This window comes from Chiroxiphia lanceolata, chromosome 5 (genome assembly GCF_009829145.1).
Source record: "Chiroxiphia lanceolata isolate bChiLan1 chromosome 5, bChiLan1.pri, whole genome shotgun sequence".
Lineage (NCBI taxonomy): Eukaryota > Metazoa > Chordata > Aves > Passeriformes > Pipridae > Chiroxiphia > Chiroxiphia lanceolata.
Window position 1 is genome coordinate 68,027,185 of NC_045641.1, and position 19,011 is coordinate 68,046,195.

At 45.3% G+C, this 19,011-nt stretch overlaps 2 protein-coding genes across 4 annotated transcripts; both read left to right on the forward strand.

Annotated features, from left to right (window-relative positions):
* The first annotated feature begins 22 nt into the window (after positions 1 to 22).
* Positions 23 to 8,639, forward strand: LOC116786696 (aldo-keto reductase family 1 member B1-like). The gene is made up of 10 exons (XM_032687575.1): positions 23 to 609; positions 712 to 879; positions 1,604 to 1,720; positions 2,950 to 3,018; positions 3,260 to 3,382; positions 3,882 to 3,982; positions 4,189 to 4,270; positions 4,797 to 4,880; positions 5,646 to 5,728; positions 6,445 to 8,639. Exons 1-10 carry the CDS (start codon positions 547 to 549, stop codon positions 6,485 to 6,487), a joined length of 933 nt encoding a protein of 310 aa, XP_032543466.1. The 5' UTR covers positions 23 to 546; the 3' UTR covers positions 6,488 to 8,639.
* A 1,200-nt stretch (positions 8,640 to 9,839) lies between these two features.
* On the forward strand, positions 9,840 to 18,789 carry LOC116786692 (aldo-keto reductase family 1 member B10-like). 3 transcript variants are annotated; one of them, XM_032687567.1, is made up of 10 exons: positions 9,840 to 10,508; positions 12,219 to 12,386; positions 12,998 to 13,114; positions 14,354 to 14,431; positions 14,990 to 15,112; positions 16,250 to 16,356; positions 16,428 to 16,509; positions 16,985 to 17,068; positions 18,196 to 18,278; positions 18,572 to 18,788. In XM_032687567.1, exons 1-10 carry the CDS (start codon positions 10,407 to 10,409, stop codon positions 18,612 to 18,614), a joined length of 987 nt encoding a protein of 328 aa, XP_032543458.1. In that variant the 5' UTR covers positions 9,840 to 10,406; the 3' UTR covers positions 18,615 to 18,788. The 3 variants fall into 3 exon arrangements, with proteins under 3 accessions (XP_032543458.1, XP_032543459.1, XP_032543460.1); XM_032687568.1 differs by lacking the exon at positions 18,572 to 18,788 and adding an exon at positions 17,577 to 17,694; XM_032687569.1 differs by lacking the exons at positions 9,840 to 10,508; positions 12,219 to 12,386; positions 12,998 to 13,114 and adding an exon at positions 13,500 to 13,610 and having other exon boundaries at positions 18,572 to 18,789.
* The last annotated feature ends 222 nt before the right edge of the window (positions 18,790 to 19,011 follow it).

Here is a 19,011-nt window from a genome sequence, read left to right on the forward strand (position 1 = left end):
CCAGCCACGCACCCGGCAGCGAGGGAGGAGCTCCGTGAGCGGGGAGCGTGGGACTTCTGTGTCACGTCCTACCCCAGGCCTCCTGCTTATTGACATATTTTGGGACACCCCTGTGCCGTACCGATGACAAACCGTGGGCCAAAGCGTCCTTGAACCACCTCTCTCTCAGAACCCACGGGGAGAACTGCCACAGGGTGTCGCACCGCCCCGGCACACCAGCACGAGCGAGACACGCACGGACGATCTGCGGCGCAGGGACAGGGCGCTGCAGGAGCTGATCCCTGCAGCACAAACACCAGCCGGATCGAGACCTGCCCTCAGCCCTTATCTTTGATAAGGAATTTCACCCTTTTCCAGCAGGAAAAGCCGCAGCCCCCGGACGCCCCCCCCGGGAGAAGCGCCCACCTCGCTATCCCACCATGGCCGCCGGACGGATCCCATTGGCTGCAGGCCCCGCTGCGGATTAGGCGGAGCTGCCAGCGGGGCGGGGCCGGAGCGCTGATTGGCTGCCAGGGAGCGGGGGGGCGGAGCGCTGCCGGCCCGGCCATGGCGGCGTACGTGCGGCTCGGGGCTGCCAAGGTGCCGCTGCTGGGGCTCGGCACATGGAAGGTAACCGCGGGCACCCCCGTCCCGGCGGTGCTTCGGCAGCTACCGAGGGAAAAGTACGTGAAAATCCCAAACTGAGACATGTCCTACCCTTTTTCCCGTCAGTCCCCCCCAGGTAAGGTGGAAGCTGCGGTGATGGCTGCCATCGATGCCGGGTATCGCCACTTTGACTGCGCCTACGTGTACCAGAATGAGAAGGAAGTTGGGCGTGGGATCCACCAGAAGATCAAGGAAGGTGTTGTGAAACGAGAGGACCTCTTCATCGTCAGTAAGGTATGGATCAGATGGTCATGGATTATGGACAAACTGCCTTTACCTGTGATATTTTTACAGTAGGAACTTAAAGTAGTTTAATGCTGTAGCACTGAAGAAGCTCATAGTGTAAACGAGATTATTCCTCATACTACTATCTTGTTTGACTTCATGACCACAGTGATAGAGTTTGATCCTTTCCTGTCCACTGACAGTAATTGTTAATGTTGTAGCCATTGGATAGGAAGAGTGAGTCCTTTAAGAAGAATCACTCTTACCCTAACTGGTGGCAGCTGTCTTCCCCCACTTTCTTTCAATAACACTGAAGGGAGGCAAGAGTCTGATTCCCCCCCCCCCCCCCGAATATACAGCAACTTTGAGCACCACAGACCTGTTGTGTTCTGGCACCCTGCTGAGAAGACAGAATGCTGGGGGATGGATGAGGGGAGGCCAGCTGCAGGCCAACCTGCAGGAAAAGGCAGAGTGGGCAGCACAAATTATATCTGAACTAATGGAACCAGAGGACTTTGTTATGATCCTGCTCAAATACTGTGCTGCCACTGCACACACTGCCTTCAGTGTCATGGGCCAGTCCCATCCCAGAGCACGCCGTGTCTGAAGAGCACTACGATGGCCTCATTCCATATTGCCTTCCAAAGAACATGGAACACTTCTGTGCTGTTCAGGAGAGCACCTGAGAGGTTTAACCCAGGAGGTCACAGCGTGCCTTGTTTTTTGTCTCTAGCTGTGGTGCACATTTCATGAGAAGCCTCTGGTGAAGGGAGCCTGCCAGAAGACTCTTGCTGACCTGAAACTGGATTACCTGGATCTCTACCTCATCCACTGGCCTTTTGGGTTCAAGGTAGAGTAGCAGCAATACCCATAGCTTTGTTTCTTGTGACTCTGCCTTTACAGCCTAACAATTGCTGTGACTGAGAAAGACAAGGACGTGTCTGTCATCTGTGTCAGCACTGCTCTGGTGCTCAGCTTTACTCTGACCATGTGAGTCAGGCTCTTGGTCTCTGCCCCTGAAACTGCTGTTTCCATACCCTTTCATCCTGGGAATGATGGTCTTAAAACCAGGGGCAGGTCTCCCAGCTGCAAGCATAAGACAGGCTGCTTTCCCCTTCTCTTGCAAATCAAGTGTATGTTCATGCCAGATTTGCCCTTGTAGCAAGGAGGGCTGCACTTTGCTGCCTGTCTGAAATTTTCCTCTGTATGATACAGAATCAGAGAACAAAAAATAATACTTCTGGTTTCAATTTCTCTCTTTAATCACCAAGTCCTAAATGTGGTACAGATTGAGCTGTCTTTGCTTGTTCCACTGAGACAGGAATTTAAACTGTGAAACTTCAGTGGGAGAAGTTAGGCCCCCAAGATGAGTGAAGGAGTTGATGTCTGTTTGAATATTTCTAGTTTTAGCCTTTCTGTCCTGCTGCAGTCTGATCTGTCTCTGTTCTACCTGTTGCCTTTGAGATGCTCATCTTTTTTTCGTGCTCTAATTTAGCTTTATATTAACAAAGCTGTGAAAATGAAGCTGTCTCATGGTCAGAGCAACGAACAGCTGCTAAACACAGTTCAGTTTTGGTGTCTTTTCATAACTTGTACACAAAGGCTCCTCTGATTTTCCTAGTGTTGGCAGCTTTACACTGAGCTTTGTCATGGAAGAACTGTCTTTTCAGCAAATCTGGCATCGTGTAGACCAAACTCTTCACAGTACCCAATTATGTCCCTTGATGCCCCTCTGGAAAAAGAACAAAACAGTTCTTTCTAAGTGGGAACTAAAGGACAATACCTGAAGTGAACATGTGTGAGACTGAAGTCTATAGTTCTGAGTGGGTTTTTTCCCTTGTAGGTATTTGGGTGAACCCTGACTTCCAGGGGTCCAGCAGAAAACCCTGTCCTTATGGGAACGGTCTCTAGCAAAAAATGCCACAAATTCCTTCCACTTCTCAGGAAGGAATGACTGAATATAGACAAGAATTAGTGCTCTTGCCTGCACTAGAAGTTTAAACTGTTTTGGTTGTGAATTCTCATGGTATTAAGTGAACTTCTTGACAGATTTTCAAGCATTTTCTTTGTCACTGACAGGTAGAAGAGGGGCTGTTTCCCACAGGCATGGCTATCCCCAGCAACACTGATATTCTGCAGACATGGGAGGTGAGTTCATCTGAGTGGAAAAGTCACATCATCTGTCCTCAGCAGTGGTGTTGGCTTCAGCACTTGCAGAAGAGCTCGTGCATGTATGCAGAATTAGCTAGAAAGAATTCACAAAAATACATGGGTAGCTTTTTAAAACTCTGCTTCCCATGAAGAGAAACAAGAGAAAAAAAGGTCAGGAAGAATGTAGTCAGGTCATGTCTTGTACACTGCATGCTGACTTGGCTCCACTTTATGTCAGGCCATGGAAGAACTGGTGGATGCTGGTCTGGTAAAAGCCATTGGAATATCCAACTTTAACCATGAGCAGACTGAAAGAATCTTGAACAAACCAGGACTGAAGTACAAGCCTGCAAATAACCAGGTAAGCTGCAAAGTGACTGCAGGTGAATACTTTTCAGGGATTATAAAGATCTGATTACAGTCAAATGAGGAGATGGAAAAATGAAAAGAAAGTAGACACAGCATGTACTTTAAATCCCACTCTGTGGGTATTTCTTGGTACACACAGAACTTAAACATTTCCTTTTTGTCTCACCTTGCTGAACCACTTTTTACAAATTCCAGATTATTTTCCTAGGAAGCATTCTCTCTGGAGGGATGAAGAATCCAGATATGAGCTATCATTCTGACTGTAATCATTGACTTTTATAAAGCCTCTCAGAATAAAATCCATAAAGCACATAAGTACTCAATGTAAAAGTTGGTGCTCTACAGAATTACAGACTTGTATTGTGATACAGACCACACACAGGGTAGGATGAAGGCAGCCTGTAATTAGGAAATTAGGATTTAGAAAAACCTCTGGAGCATGGGAAAACTACAGTAGTTCCACAACTCTGTCCCTGCTTCTGTGTTGGCAGATTGAGTGTCATCCATACCTTTCCCAGGAGAAGCTGATCAACTATTGCCAATCCAAAGGGATCACTGTGACAGCATACTGTCCCCTTGGCCGTCCTGATGGGTAATTTCCAAGTGGGTTAGCATGATTTAAGTCTGAAACATTCAGACTAGTTGAGTAATGGTGCAGGTGTATATATATATATATATATATATATATATATATATATATATATATAAAAATAATTTTTTTTTTAATTGATGAGGCTAGATAGAATCTTTCTAGAGTGATTTTTTGTTGTTTCTTCCCTCCCCCCCCTCCTTCTCTAGTTCTAAGCCAGAGGCACCTTCCCTTTTGGATGATCCCAAGATCAAAGAGATTGCAGCCAAGCACAACAAAACCCCAGCACAGGTGAGTAGGTGCCACACAGTGGGTACTCATTCCTGTAACACAGTCATTTAGGAAACTATGTCTGAAGAGAGGGAACAACCTCTAACAGTGTTGCCTGTGAATTGTGGTGCTGTTTGGTGGCGTTAACAAGCCACGCAGATTGTCCACTCTGTGGCCTACAATATATGCTACTATTACCTCTTTGACTCTCAGACAGGAAAAGATTCTTGACCCATCTTCAGATGTCACCTTCTGCTCTCAAGTCCTCTTGCACAGAATGAAAGCATTGCATAGACTGCTAAAAGCCTGGCTGGGAAGAAAAGGAATTGTTCCAAAACTGGATGGGAAAGGAGGCCTTCCGTATGAGGCTCCACTGCTTCCCTTTTTGCTCTCCAGGCAGTGCTATCTGGGCTGCAGGGACAGGAATGGTTTGAAATGCAGCTCTACCAAAGTGCACAGAGCTTAGAGAAAACAGCTGTTGGAACAGGCTCTGCTTCCTCCAGAGCAGGAACCATCCTCTTTCTGATTTGGTTGTCTGTTTTTGCAGGTTCTCCTTCGCTTCCAGATCCAGAGAAATGTGATTGTGATTCCCAAGTCTGTCACACCACAGCGCATTGTGGAGAACTTCCAGGTGAGGGGTTAGGAGTGAGCTGGGTGCTGCCCTTCAGGGACAGCACAGCTTCTCCCTGCAGAGCAAACAAAGATCCTTTCTCATCCTTGCCATGTCCTCCTTGGGCAGCAGGACCGGGCTCACCCTTTCTGTCTGGAAGTCAGGGCTACATTGAAAACTAAACTGAAGAAAAGACAGAGCTCTTAGAAACACTGTGCTGATAACATTATCTGTTACTTTACATGGTGTCTTCTGTGGACTTGTGGATGACACAGTGGGCAGGCTTGTAGCCTCAATCTAGTAACATTCCTCAAAATACAGAGTAAGCAACACATTAAGGGAAGAGTCCTGCTGTCAATAAACCACATAGCTCCTCTGACTGTTACGTAAGGGAGTTTTTTTCTGATATTGGACATCAGGATTTCAAACGTAACGTAGTTGGAGTTATTGAATATGGAAGTGTTGTAGCTGTTTCTTTGGTATACGACACAAAGATGCACCTTTCACAAATGGAGGATGGAGGCATTCTGCAACACTTAAGTGCTCGCCAAACACCTTGGAATAGCTGGCACATGTAACTGCAACCGTCAGTCTTTTTTGTTTGGTTCTTCCCTCTGCCAGTAGAATATCGAAAATCCAAAGATACTTCTTTTCCTTTCCCTGTTTCATGAAGCCATCAGCTGTAACCAGCACTCTTTCTGATCTGAACTTGTTCTTTGATCTTGTGAATCTTGCTTCTGATTTGATTTGTTCGAAGAGGTGGTTTCTAGCTGTTTCTCTTTTTAGGTGTTTGACTTCGAATTGACTAAAGAGGAGATGGCAACCCTGCTCAGCTTAAACAGAAACTGGAGGATCTGTGAAATGATCACGTAAGTGGCCGTTTGTCTCCTTCAAACTCTTGCATTTTCAATGATCTTCATTTTGATCTCATAGGAACCGGTGTAGCTGTTTAAATTGGGTATATTCTGAAATCTGAAATCATTTGGGGGGTGAAGGGTCTGTTATTTAACATCTTAGCAGAGTTACATTTTTTTACTTTATTGACTAAAGGATAAGTCATGCTGTGTATTCACTGTAAATCTGTTCTCCAGGAAACTCTGTGTGCCAGGAATTCCAGAATGAGGGTTCTGGTTGATAACTTTGGCTGTGTCCATATGGGATAAATGAACATTAGGCAGTTTTAAACTTAAGATAATTTTTTCTGTGAGGCATTATAAACTGATGTCAGCTCTTACATAGGTGGTTGAGGGAGGGAATGATCATCTGTTGTGCAGTACAAAGCACAACTGCTTGCAGATATGCACCTTGGAAGCCAAGAGCAAGACAAGAAGTGTTGGCTGGAAGGCCGCAGAAAGTGCTGTTTTCTGTGTAGGCAGTGTGAATTTTAACTTCGTATCTAGAAAGTAATTTGGTCTCACCACTGCTCAGGGCCTAAATAATAGAAAAAGATGAACTTGTTGGTCCTGTATGCTTCTTCTACACTAATAAGTCTCTTAAATTCATTCTGCTGCTACTCAATTCAGAGCCTCCCTTGAAGGTTTTATATTTCAGCCTTAAGTAATCCTTCCTCTTTGATTTCCTCCAGGTGCAAAAATCTCAAGGAGTACCCTTTCAATGCAGAATACTGAAGGTGGTTTTATCCTGCCCTCCTGGAGGCCTCTGGAGTGTAATGAGCTTCTACCATTCCCTGAAGTTGCCCACTAACTGCACACTGTCTCTCTCGTGCCAGCAAAGGCACAGTATATGTATTCAGTGACTTTGGGTTTTTCTGCTTTGGTGGAACAAAATAGTAAAACTGTTCTGAAGAACAAAATATGGGCTACAGTAATTCTCTGCTCATTAGATGAGTGTCTCTGCATGGCTGAAATAGTAAAGCAGAAAACAGAATAACCTAGCAACTGATTTTGTCTTCTGTCTTGCATCAACACCACTTAAGGCTGCAGGTTAAAGATATGTGAATGCAGAAGAAAGATCCATCCTGAAAGAATGAACTACATAATCACTGCCTGAAGATAAAAGACAACAATTAATTTTACTTCTAGAGCACAGTTCAAAGCTTTCTGTGAAAGAAGAATAAATGGGAGAAGTCCAGACCTACAGATGCATACCAACTCATACTGGGCTTTAATTCAGTTGTAATTTTTTACAGGCTGAAACTGGACAGAGATTAGTGTTCAATTTCATTCTTAACCAAAATAAAAATGTTTAGATTACTGCTGGTTTGGAAGTTCTACTCTAATGTGAAAATTAACAAACCAAGCAACTTGCATTAACAATGTCATTGGAGATAATTACAGAATCAACGAGGTTGCAAAAGACCTCTGAGATCATTGTGTCCAACCTTTGACCCAACACCACCTTGTCTACTAGACCATGGCACTAAGTGCCACATCCAGTCTCTGAATCCTCCAAGGACGGTAACTCTACCACCTCCCTGGGCAGCCCATTCCAATGTTTGATCACTCTCTCTGTAAAGAACTTCTTCCTAATGTCTAACCTAAACCTCCCCTGGCACAGATTAAGACCATGCCCTCTTGTCTTACTGATAGCTGCCTGGGAGAGGAGACTGACCCCCACCTGGCTACAACCTCCTTTCAGGGAGTTGCAGAGAGTGATGAGGTCTCCCCTGAGCCTCCTTTCTCCAGGCTGAACAACCCCAGCTCCCTCAGCCTCTCGTCACAGGACTTGTGCTCCAGACCCTTCACCAGCTTCATTGCCCTTTGGACATGCTCCAGCACCTCAATATCTTTCTTCAATTGATGAGCCCAGAATTGGACACAGCACTCAAGGTGTGGCCTAACCAGGGCCAAGTACGGGGGCAGAATCACTTCCCTGGTCCTGCTGGCCACACTATTCCTGACACAGGCCAGGATGCCATTGGCCTTCTTGGCCACCTGGGCACACTGCTGGCTCACGTTCAGCTTCCTGTCAATCAGAACCCCCAGGTCCCTTTCTGCCTGGCTGCTCTCCAGGCAGTCTGGAGACACTTGGCCTTGTTGAACCCCATACCGTTGGATTCAGCCCATCTATCCAGCCTGTCCAGGTCTCTCTGCAGAGCCCTTCTGCTTTCTAGCAGATTGCCACTCCCCCCCAACTTGGTGTCATCTGCAGATTTGCTAATGGTGGACTCAATCCCCTCATCCAGATTATCAGTAAAGATGTTAAACAGGACTGGGCCCAACGCTGATCCCTGGGGGACACCACTCGTGACTGGCCACCTACTGGATGCAGCCCCATTCACCACCACTCTGTGGGCCCGGCCATCAGCCAGTTCTTAACCCAGCAATAATCCCTATTCAATTTTAAATGATGTCACAAGAGCATGAAGATCTTGTCCTGATCAAAAGTTGAATAACTTGGTACAATAAGCTGTGATTGACAGAGCAGTGCTGACAAGAACAGTTGAGTAAGACAATTTACTTACAAACAAGCCTTAGTGGACTGTGGATCAACAAGCAACAGGAGACCAACACCTGAAACCGCTGGAAAACTGTACAGTGGTATCACTGTGGACTGATTTGGTTGGTATCCTGTGTTGATATCTGGCTATTAAAAACCCAGAGTAACAGAGACTGGGGAGAGAGGAGAGACAGTGTTTAGCAGGTGCCAGATGTTGCATAAAAGCAGAGGGTGCATGGTGGAACCGGAATGTGACAGTGGAGTAAGTGTTACCTTCTCTCCACAGGCTATTCTGTGCTGACTGACTGGCACAGTAACTGGGACAGGTCTCTGTTAACTGTAACTGTGTGAATGAATAAAGCTTTCTTCTGACAAAGCCTATCCCTTCTGGTGGAAGACGCAGGTGAGCCTTGCTGGGGAGTGCTGGGATAGCTAGGAAGTGTTTTGATGGCATGGCATTTCAGGTTGTCATCCACTGACAAACGTGATACTTCTTTCCCAAAGGCCCTGCCATCATCTGACAACCCCAGACACACCTTCAGGATAGAGAAACAACTGACAGATCCTGTGTCTTGGTATGATCTGGGCAAAGACTCACACCAACAGGCACAAACAACAAAGCAAAATGCAAACCTTCTGCCCAAAATCCTCTCTTAAAAAACAGAGACATCTCTCATTCAAGAAACCATTGGGGAAAATTAAGCACCACCTTCACAGGCTGCAGCAGAAGCAACACAAAAATCTGATAGATTCTTGTGGTTCCTACACTGAGACATCTGGAGTCAAAGCAGAACACCACTGGCTTGAGCATCCAGGAAATAGGAGAGCAGAGGCAATCTGGTACTTCATCTGCCCTGAAAAACCAAATCACAGGCATGACTCAACGTTTTATTTTGAAAAAAAGAATTGTGAAGTGCTTTTTGCATAAACCTTGCTAGTCCTCAGCAAAATTATGTTTTAAAATAGGGTACCTTCTGTGAAGGGCAACAATCTTTGTCAGGACAAGTCTCCACATGACTTCTGCTAATAATTAAGGTCAAGATAGAGGTCAGGCGTGGAAAACTGATCTCTGAGCCCAGCTAACACCACGTTAAGTCCACCTCCCCAACAGTATGGACTCTGTGCAGCTGCTCTGCCCCTATGATAACCTTAGTTCCAGTCCTTTGCCCACCATCGGCAATGTTTACCAGGAATGCTCACCAGACACAATACCATGACTGGCACAGAGAACTTCCCTACAGCTCTGCAGATGGACAGTGTCCACTTTTCTGAACTGAGGGAGGGACATTAGGAAGGAAAAAAGGAAGTGTGAAACCCCCTAGACTGGGATGGCAGCAGGCCTCCCATGCAAACAGCTTTCTTCTAATACTGTCATCAGCACTCCTAGTATCACAATCTTTCCATTGATTTCATCGACCTCTGAACCAAACCCCATGAGTCTGAGCATGCTCAGAGCAAATTTACAGAGAAGGAATCCAGAAAGAAAAAAAAAAAAAAAGGCAAACTCCATTATATAACTATTTTGTGATGTAACTGAAACATCACATCCTGCTAAGGACAGCTGATGCTGCTGACAAAAAAAAACAGTACAAAGCTACAAAGCAGCTGGACATCTGCTGTGGGAAAGGCACACAGAGAAAAATGCACCATTATAGTCCAAACAACGCTTGCACCTGAATAAATTCGCCAAGCAGGAGCAATCAGCAAAGTTTCTTAGGTGGCCCTAACATAACATCTTCTTCTGTTCTTCAAAAAACATTGCAAGAAACCTCTCCCAGGACTAAAAATAACATTCTTCTCCAAATTTCACTGCTTTCTAATTTACTCCTACAAAGCAGCTCACTTTCCCTCTCCTGTTACCACAAGCATCATCCCACCTTCCGAGGGGCACTGAGGGCTGAAAGCTCCGGATTCACACGGACACCACGGGAGCTCTGCAAGAGCCTGGACCACCATCGCTGCCGTGGGGACACGCTGCTCCAGCCGGTGGGCTCAGAGCCCTTCCTTGTCCCGAGGCTCACAACCCACATCCGCGGAGAGAGCAGCTCCGAGGACTCGGGGGGACGCGGCACTGACCCGCCCCAGCTCGGTGGCTGTCCCGTGTGGGCAGGTCCCGGGACGGGGCGGGCACGGCCCGGCCGTCATTAAATGCTGCTCGACGGAGCAGCATTCCCGGCTGGAGCTATGGCGACCTGCGTGCAGCTCAGCACCGGGGCCAAGATGCCCCTCATGGGGCTGGGCACATGGAAGGTAAGGGTCCCTTGCTCTCAGCGGGGCTGGGTCTGCGCCCGGTGCGATCTCCTACGCGGGGGTCCGGAGCGCTCTGAATTGGGGATGAAGCGGGGGCATCTCGGCTCAGTTCGGCTCGGCGACCCGTCCCCACCGACAGCCCGGGCCGGAGCGCAGCGCTGTCCGTGTCCTCAGCATCCCACCCGGGATACCGCCAAGGATGCCCTCTGGCTCCAGTCGTCCCTGCAGGCGGAGCCCCACGCTGCTTTTGAAGCTGTTTTCCCTAGCGTGCCCTCTGTCCTTGCCGTCCTCCTCCTGCCATGGGAGAGAGTTGACTCTTGGGTCTTCCCAGCCCAGGAGAGTCGGCTCCCTCCCTCCCTCACGCACCCGGCAACCCCCTCCCCAGGGATGCGCGGATCCCATCCTCTCCCGTCCCGGCCAGGCTCCCACGGCCCCTCTCGCTGCCGCTCCCCAGCCCTTCCCGCAGCCAAGGCTTCCGTGCCGCTGCAGTGGGGCACTCGGATTGTCTGATGCTTCAGTGCTGAGTAACTTTAATCCTGGGCGAGGTCACTGGGAATCATCTGTTAATAAGATACGGCTTTAGAAGACCATTCATGCGTTTCAAGCAAGTTCTGACAAAGCAGTTTGCACTGCTGTTACAATGACTACAAAATCAGTGATCCATCCTGAAAACAAACATTGCTAAATCTGTATGAAGAAGATATGCCAACATTTCTTTGTGCACAGCTCTTACCCCCGTCAGGATATAGAAACACATAGAAATGCACATCTCTTCTGTCTCTGAAAGAAGCAGCTTCAAATTACAGGTGGGATGTGCCCCAGCAGGAGCTGGGCTAGAGAATGGTACAGTACTCGATGGTGCTGTGGATGACTAAGGTGTAGACAACAGGTTAGCAAAGGCATATAGTGCCTTCAGAAAGCTTCATAAAAGAGTTTGGCAAAATAAACACTTGAAGAAAAGTACAAAGATCAGTGTTTACAAAGCCATAGTGCTGTCTACTCTCTTATATGGTTCCGAATCATGAGTCATCTACCCATGGGACATCTACCACCACCACCTGTGACTCCTAGAACGCTTCCATCAACGCTGTCTCTGTTCAATCCTAAATATCCACTGGTCAGATTATGTGACCAACACATCTGTCCTAGAACAAGCAGCAGTCACAAGTATTGAGGCCATGTTGCTGAGAACACAGCTGTGCTGGGCAGGGCACGTCTCCAGGATGAAGGACCAACCACAGCCTCCCTAAGATCTTGCTTTATGGTGAACTTGCCACCAGCTGCCACAAGAGAGGAGCCCCAAAGAGAAGATACAAGGACTCCCTGAAACAACATCTCAGCCTCGGCCATATTGATCTTCATCACTGGTCTACTCTGGCCTCCAATCGGGAGGTCTGGAGACACACCATCTATAACGCTGCGGATGCTTTTCAGAAAGCACACAGGATCACTCTGGAAGAGAAAAGGCAACACAGAAAGAATCGTGCCTTGCAGAATATACCACCTAAGGAGTCTTTCTGCTGTGCCTTTTGCAACCAGACTTGTCTATCTCGTATTGGCCTTTTTAGCCACCAACGTGCTTGTAATAAACGTGGGTAGACCCCTCCCCAAATCTTCATTTGCGAAGCCCAGCCATGATGATGATGATGATGAAATAACTAGGAAATAGCCTGTATGCTTTGATTTGAGATGTTAACCTTCTGTTTTCAGTCTGCAGCTGGGCAAGTCAAAGCTGCAGTGATGGCTGCCATCGATGCCAGGTACCGCCACTTTGACTGTGCCTATGTGTACCAGAATGAGAGTGAAATTGGGGAAGGGATCCAGCAGAAAATCGAGGAAGGTGTTGTGAAACGAGAAGATCTCTTCGTTGTCAGTAAGGTAAGGATATAGTGACCTAGGATCCAGGGGAAGGTCTGCTTTGTGTAGAGGGAAATTCAGAGCAGGGGGAAAGGTTGTGTGCTATAGTGTGGAGTAATTCAGAACATAGTTCAGGCCAATACTGATGAAAGCTGCTTTTTGTCACTGTGTTTTGTATAGAGTTATCTAAGATATGCTTCACATTCTCCATTTTCATGGGATTGTTCAAAGGATGTGTTAAGCTTAAATGGTCCCAGAAAGTGTCCTGATTTTCCTTGCTTCTGCTGGAAATTCTGTATTTGGCTCACCACTGAAACTGTTAATTTGAAAAGAGCTCTTTAACCCATATCTGCCTGTAATAAGTGGCTTTTGCATATCTTGACTAATGGAACAGGATCAGTTTTTAGTTTACAACCCTTTATGATCACATATGCCACCACAGCACATACTGCCCTTGGTATCAGAGGCCATTGCCCAGTCCTGCTTACAGAGCAAGCCCCATCTGAAAAGAAATATAGTGGCCTAATTCCGTATCACCTTCCAAAGGAAACAGGTTCTTGCTGGAACAGTACAGAAGGGTTCCAAGATATTTAACCCAGGAGGTCACAGTGTGCCTTGTTTTTTGCCCCTAGCTGTGGTCCACGTTTCACGAGAAGCCCCTGGTGAAGGGAGCCTGCCAGAAGACTCTTGCTGACCTGAAACTGGATTACCTGGATCTCTACCTCATCCACTGGCCTACTGGGTTGAAGGTACAGTAACAGCAATGCCCTTGGCTTTTCCTCCTGGGAGAGCTCCTCAAAACTGCCAGGAGCACTTGCAGCACCAGAAAGAGCATGTGTCTGCTGTGTACCAGCACTGTGACAGTGCTGCCCGTTCAGCTTTACTCTGGCCACGTGAGCCGTGCTCCTGATCTCTGCCCCTGAGACTGCGGCTTGCACAGAGTCCTCTGCCCTTTTGATAATGGAGAGGCAGACCCAGCACTAAGATCAGGCCTCCCAGCTGCAAGCTTGAGTTGTGCTGCTTTACTTTTGGCTAAATCATCCTTCTCTGCTTTGTGGGAAGGAAGGCTGTACTTTGCTACCTGACAGAAATTCTTTCCTCTGCATGTTACAGAATCACAGAACAAGAGACTCTTTCTGTCTTCCATTTCCTTCTTTAATCACTGAGTCCTTAATATAGTACAGATTGAGCTGACCTTTGCTGTAGGAGTCTTAAAGTTGTTCCACAGACCTTGAATTTCAAAAGGTGAGGATTTTTTTTGACATCTGTGTCAGAATTACATAAAGTACATCTCATACTTCATGTCTCAGTCCATGTCTAGCCTTGGCTTTTCCTTTCTGCTACAAAAAGGTTAAGGCCTCCATCCTGTCTGTTGCTTTTGACCATGTCAGCTGTTTGTCATACTTTGCAAGATGTCATGGTAGGTTTTATTTGAACAAAGACCTTGTGTAAAAGTGTCATGGCTTAATACTCTGACATTTGCACAACACTAGATGTGGAGCAATATGAAGATATGGGAATTTATTTCTGAGTTTGTACACCTGGGATTTTCTGATTTTCCAAGTGCCACAAATTTAAACTGAGGGTCCCCTCACGAGAGACCTGTGTGTTTACATAATACATTTTTCAGGAGATGTGGCTCACCCTAAACCTGACTTAAATGTTTCTGGGACCTTAACAGGCCCTTCAGAAAAAACAGTTCTCTCTTAAAGGCATGATAGAGGAGTACGAGAAGCTTGTTTGTTCCACTTTGTTCCACAAGTGGTGTGATTTGTTTATCTGTGTGTGTTTTAGTGAGTCACGACTTTACTTCATCCTGTCCCTCCTACTAGGAATGGTTGCTGGCAAAAGACCATAAACCTGCATGAACTATGTAGACAAATATTAGTATTTTCTCTACTAGTAGTTAAAGTTAATGTTGTCTTCAGTTGTCTTGCTATTAACTTCCCAATAATGAGTGTTTCAAGCATTTTCTCTCTCATTGACAGGCAGGAGAGGAGCTGTTCCCCAAAGATGACAAAGGCATGTCTATACCCAGCAATGCAGATTTTCTAGATACATGGGAGGTAAGATCAGTCACAGTGGGAGAAGCGTGTTTGCTGTCACTGGCAGTCTTTTCCATGCTTTCATTACCTTTAGCAGTCTCAAAGTTCTTATGCATTTATCAGACTGTATACAGTGTTGTTTTTTAAAACATCCATGCTTAGTGAAGCTGATAATCTTCAGCAGAGCTGCAGACCAGATTGCTTGACCATAACAGAAACAGAACTGTCTTTACTACCATTCTTAGACTGCTCAAATACACTTTGCTGAAATAAATTAGTTTGTGATTTTGCCCACAGCTGCAGTACAGCCCCCTGGTGCTCACTCAACACATTATTGTTTATCATTATTAAGTAACTTAGTGTGAATTTTTGCCATCTCAAGAAGGAGCCTTTGGGTTTGGGTGAGGTGGAAGACATGGCAAAAATACACCAGTGCATGCTTTCCCTCAAGAGACAAACTTTGCAACTCCAAATAGTTGTCTTTCCCTTCCCGTGAAGGGAAACAAAGACAAACCAGGAATAATGTCTTCAGGCCTTGTCTTGCATACTGGATGTTGACTTTGCTCCTCTTTGTATCAGGCCATGGAAGAGCTGGTGGACTGTGGTCTGGTAAAAGCCATTGGAGTCTCCAACTTTAACCACGAGCAGATTGAAAGAATCCTGAACAAGCCAGGACTGAAGCACAAGCCTGCAAATGTCCAGGTAAACTGCAAAGAGACTTCAGGTGACTAGTTTTTTCAGGGATTATAAGGATCTGATTACAGTTGCGTGAGGAGATGCAAGAGGGAGAAGAAAGTAGCACAATAACACCCTCTGATTACTTCTGGGTATATGTAAAGATGTTGATGTTGTAGATCTCCTGTGTCCAGATAGGGAATGAAGTTGTGGTACACAAATTACAAGAACTTCTTCAAATACAGTGCTTGTTCTCTTATTAGTGATGGCAGCCACCTCTTATTAATAGCAGATAATTGCTCAAACAATACACATTTCTTCTCATGCAGGCATGCACAGTTCACTCAGTCACCCAGCTGGAAAAGGGTGGTCAGTTTTAACTGTTGTGCAGAAGCAGTGGCTTCATGACATCTGCCCTGAAGATTTTTTTATTTATATAAAATAAAACACAAAGTGTGTATATATACATATATAAAAAAAAATACCTAGTCTTTGTCTGCACACAAAGCTACTGCCTTCTTCTGTGCTACAGAACCTGCTGTAGATACTTATCTCTCCCAGGAATATTACACAGACTCAGACACCTCTGGCAGTTCTGAATCCATTAGTTCTTGCAAGTTCACGTAGAGTACTAAATTCACTCAGTCTCCAGTACCTTTCTCTGCATGTAGTTATAGAAAAAGAGCATGCTAAAAGGGAAAAATGCATTTCTGTCCCAAACTACATTATCTATGTAACACATTCACACAGACTCACAAGAAAGGGATTTTTATGACTAGAACACATACGGAGCAGTTACAAAGCAGATGCTGCATGTCCTTCTAATCCCACTCCACATTACAGTTGAACATACAAGGTATCAGGGTTCTCAATATTTGCTCAACTACTGCTTGGAAATCCAAGAAGCATCTCAGAATGTGCCTTCTTGGGGCCAAAGAACTCAGGGATAAGCCTTATGAAATGCTTTTTCTCCCGAGCAATAACCCAGATATACAAGAAATCTCACTGTAAAAATAGGTGCTGTAGAAAACCAAGACTGAATAATACCTTGCAAAGACGAGCACATGAGGACAAATACCAACCTTTAAGTGCATTAGGAGATAATCCCTGGAGTGAGTTACAGCAGTTGTACTGCTATCAATCTCTATGCTCTTCTGTTGGTAGATCGAATGTAATCCATACCTTACCCAGGAGAAGCTGGTACACTACTGTCAATCCAAAGGGATTGCTGTGACAGCATACAGTCCCCTTGGCTCTCCTGACAGACCATGGTAAGATTGCTTTGCAAGGGAACTGGTGTGGGTTATGATTGAAGCACTAAGTACATCTTTCCCCTGTGTAGGGCTAAGCCAGAGGATCCTTCCCTCCTGGATGACCCCAAGATCAAAGACATTGCAGCCAAGCACAAGAAATCCACAGCACAGGTACACAGATTCCAGACAGTGGGTATCCATTCCTATAACACAGGACAAGGTGGCATTTCCTTCCCTGTCACTTGTGGTGTTAGGTAGCAGTGCAGGTCTGTTTACTGTGTGACCTGCAGTGCAAGTGTCCTCTGACTGTCAACAAGAAACACTTTCTTGACCCATCTTCAGATGCTGTAATGTTTCAGTCTTCATCTCAAGTCCTCTGTTACAGAGAATAAAATCTTGATAGAAGTTTGGGTGGGTAAGAAAAGACTTGTTTGTCCCTAAACTGAATAGGAAAGATGGTCTTCCATGGGGGCCTCCACCACTTCCCCTCTTTGCTCTCCACGCAGTGCTACCTGGATTGCAGGGACAGGAATGATTTGAAATTCAGCTCTGCAGAAGAGGGCATATTTTAGGGAATATGACTGTTGGAACAGGCCCTGCTTCCTTCAGAGTAAGAACCATCCTCTTTCTGATTCTGTTCTTGCAGGTTCTCCTTCGCTTCCAGATCCAGAGAAATGTGATTGTGATTCCCAAGTCTGTCACACCACAGCGCATCTTGGAGAACTTCCAGGTGAGGGATTAGGAGTGAGCTGAGTGCTGCCCTTCAGGGACAGCACAGCTTCTCTCCCTGCAGAGCAAAAAGAGATCCTTTCTCACCTGTAGGAATATTTGTGCTTTTGGAATAATTTGTAATGGGAAAGCTAGAAACTCATTTTCACTTAGGAAGCCTGCAAAGTGCCTTCAAGAGGGTTAGATGTTTTTTTTTTCCCCTTCTGCAGCCCAGAGGGGATTGCAAAGAGAGCTATGTTATCTCTCTCTCTTCTATGCCAGAGAGAGATAACCCTAACAGACATGTACAGAGGCCTTGGGAAGGCAGGGGAGAAACAGAGACGATACTAAAGGGCCTGGAGAGGGTGGGAACTTGCCTTTTCCTCCCTAGAGCCTGGTCCTTAAATAGCACTGTCAGGAATTTGTACATTTCTTGTGTTCTGGCCTTCTAAATAAACTTTTGAATTCTTTCCACTGCCCTGGCATTTCTGGGAATACCTGCATATCTTACTTTACATCACCCTTCCCAGCTTCTCCTCGGACAAGAGGACAAGTTTTTGTCTGTCTACCTACACACTCTACTGAGGGCTACATTTAAGGCTATAGTTGAAAAGCAGGAATGAACCAAGTTTGGGTAACAGTATGCTGGTAATTTTAGCAGTCACTTTACATGGTGTCTCCTGTTCTGCAGATGAATTGGCACGTGGTGCTTGATTGGCACTTGAGTGCAGTAGCACACTACAAAAGGCTTCGCATTAAGAAAGTAGTCCTGGTGTCCATAAACTGTGTTGCTCCCTTGTTAATTGACTGAAACTGGTCATTAGGGTTTCAAAATAGATAGACTGATAGATAGTCTCTAGCTGTTCCTTTGGATTAGGACAGAAAGATGCACAAGTGGCAGATGCAAGTGCTTTCTAAGTGTCCTGCAACAGCTGGCATGTGTAATTGGAACTTTGGATATATATTTTTTTATTTCCTCTGCTAATGCATTCTTACTAATACAGAGAGATGCCTTTTTCTCTTCCATGAAACAGTAATTTCAGCTAACCAGCTCCTCTCCCTTTTAGATTTGTTCTTTAATTCTGTAGATTTTGCTTACAGTCTCCGGTTTGTTCAGAGAAGTGATTTCCAGCTGTTTTCTTTTGTTAGGTGTTTGACTTCAAATTGACTAAAGAGGAGATGGCAACTATTTTCAGCTTTAACAGAAACTGGAGAGTCTATACAATGAGCACGTAAGTGGTAGCATTTAGTATTTGGTTTTTTCCAAAGCTTAAATAATGAACACTATATACACAGAGGTTTTACATTTAAATATTGCCTAGAATGTCAAGAGCCTGAATGATGAAGTAATTTGGATGCTCCAAATGTACAAAAACTACACGCTACACAGGTAAAAAAATCAGAGGAAAAAATCATTCTACAGTTATAAAGTTCGGATCCCACCTTGGTGGCTTCTCTAAGCACTACTAGAGCTTGATATATTGAAAAAAAATACGGCTAAAATGAAGTCTTTTATTCCCTTCAGGGCCAAAACTCACAAGGACTACCCATTCAATGCAGAATACTGAAGATGGTTATATCCTGCCCTCCTTCAGTGCTTGGTTTGATTTTCTTCCTATTAGTTTATCTAGCTTTTTTATTGCATCTCTCCTCCTGCAGCAATGAAGTCACAGCATATGTATTTAGTGATTATATTTTGTTTGTTCTCTTTGAAAGAAAGATACAGAAAATTGTTCTAAAATAATAAAATGTGGGCTGTAATAATTTTCTTTCAAAATGAGGAATTATTAAGGAGAAAACAGGGAGAGACTTTGAACTACACATTTATACTTTATCTTGCTTTATCTGGCTAAGGAGAATAGTCAGCAGTTGTGAGCATTGGAATAAAATCTGAGAAATGTGAACTAAAGATTCACTTCCTCAGGATGAGTGAGATAACCAGAAGTTTTATCACTCCAGAACTAA

What these genes read in the sequence shown, in the direction of transcription:
- LOC116786692 (XM_032687567.1), top strand. Translation starts at nt 10,407, where the DNA reads ATGCTGCTCGACGGAGCAGCATTCCCGGCTGGAGCTATGGCGACCTGC. An exon ending in ACTGGCCTACTGGGTTGAAG is followed by an intron (nt 13,115 to 14,353) that starts GTACAGTAACAG and finishes TCTCATTGACAG; the next exon opens with GCAGGAGAGGAGCTGTTCCC. An exon ending in ACAAGCCTGCAAATGTCCAG is followed by an intron (nt 15,113 to 16,249) that starts GTAAACTGCAAA and finishes TTCTGTTGGTAG; the next exon opens with ATCGAATGTAATCCATACCT.
- LOC116786696 (XM_032687575.1), top strand. Translation starts at nt 547, where the DNA reads ATGGCGGCGTACGTGCGGCTCGGGGCTGCCAAGGTGCCGCTGCTGGGG. An exon ending in CCCCTTGGCCGTCCTGATGG is followed by an intron (nt 3,983 to 4,188) that starts GTAATTTCCAAG and finishes CTCCTTCTCTAG; the next exon opens with TTCTAAGCCAGAGGCACCTT. An exon ending in GCATTGTGGAGAACTTCCAG is followed by an intron (nt 4,881 to 5,645) that starts GTGAGGGGTTAG and finishes TTCTCTTTTTAG; the next exon opens with GTGTTTGACTTCGAATTGAC.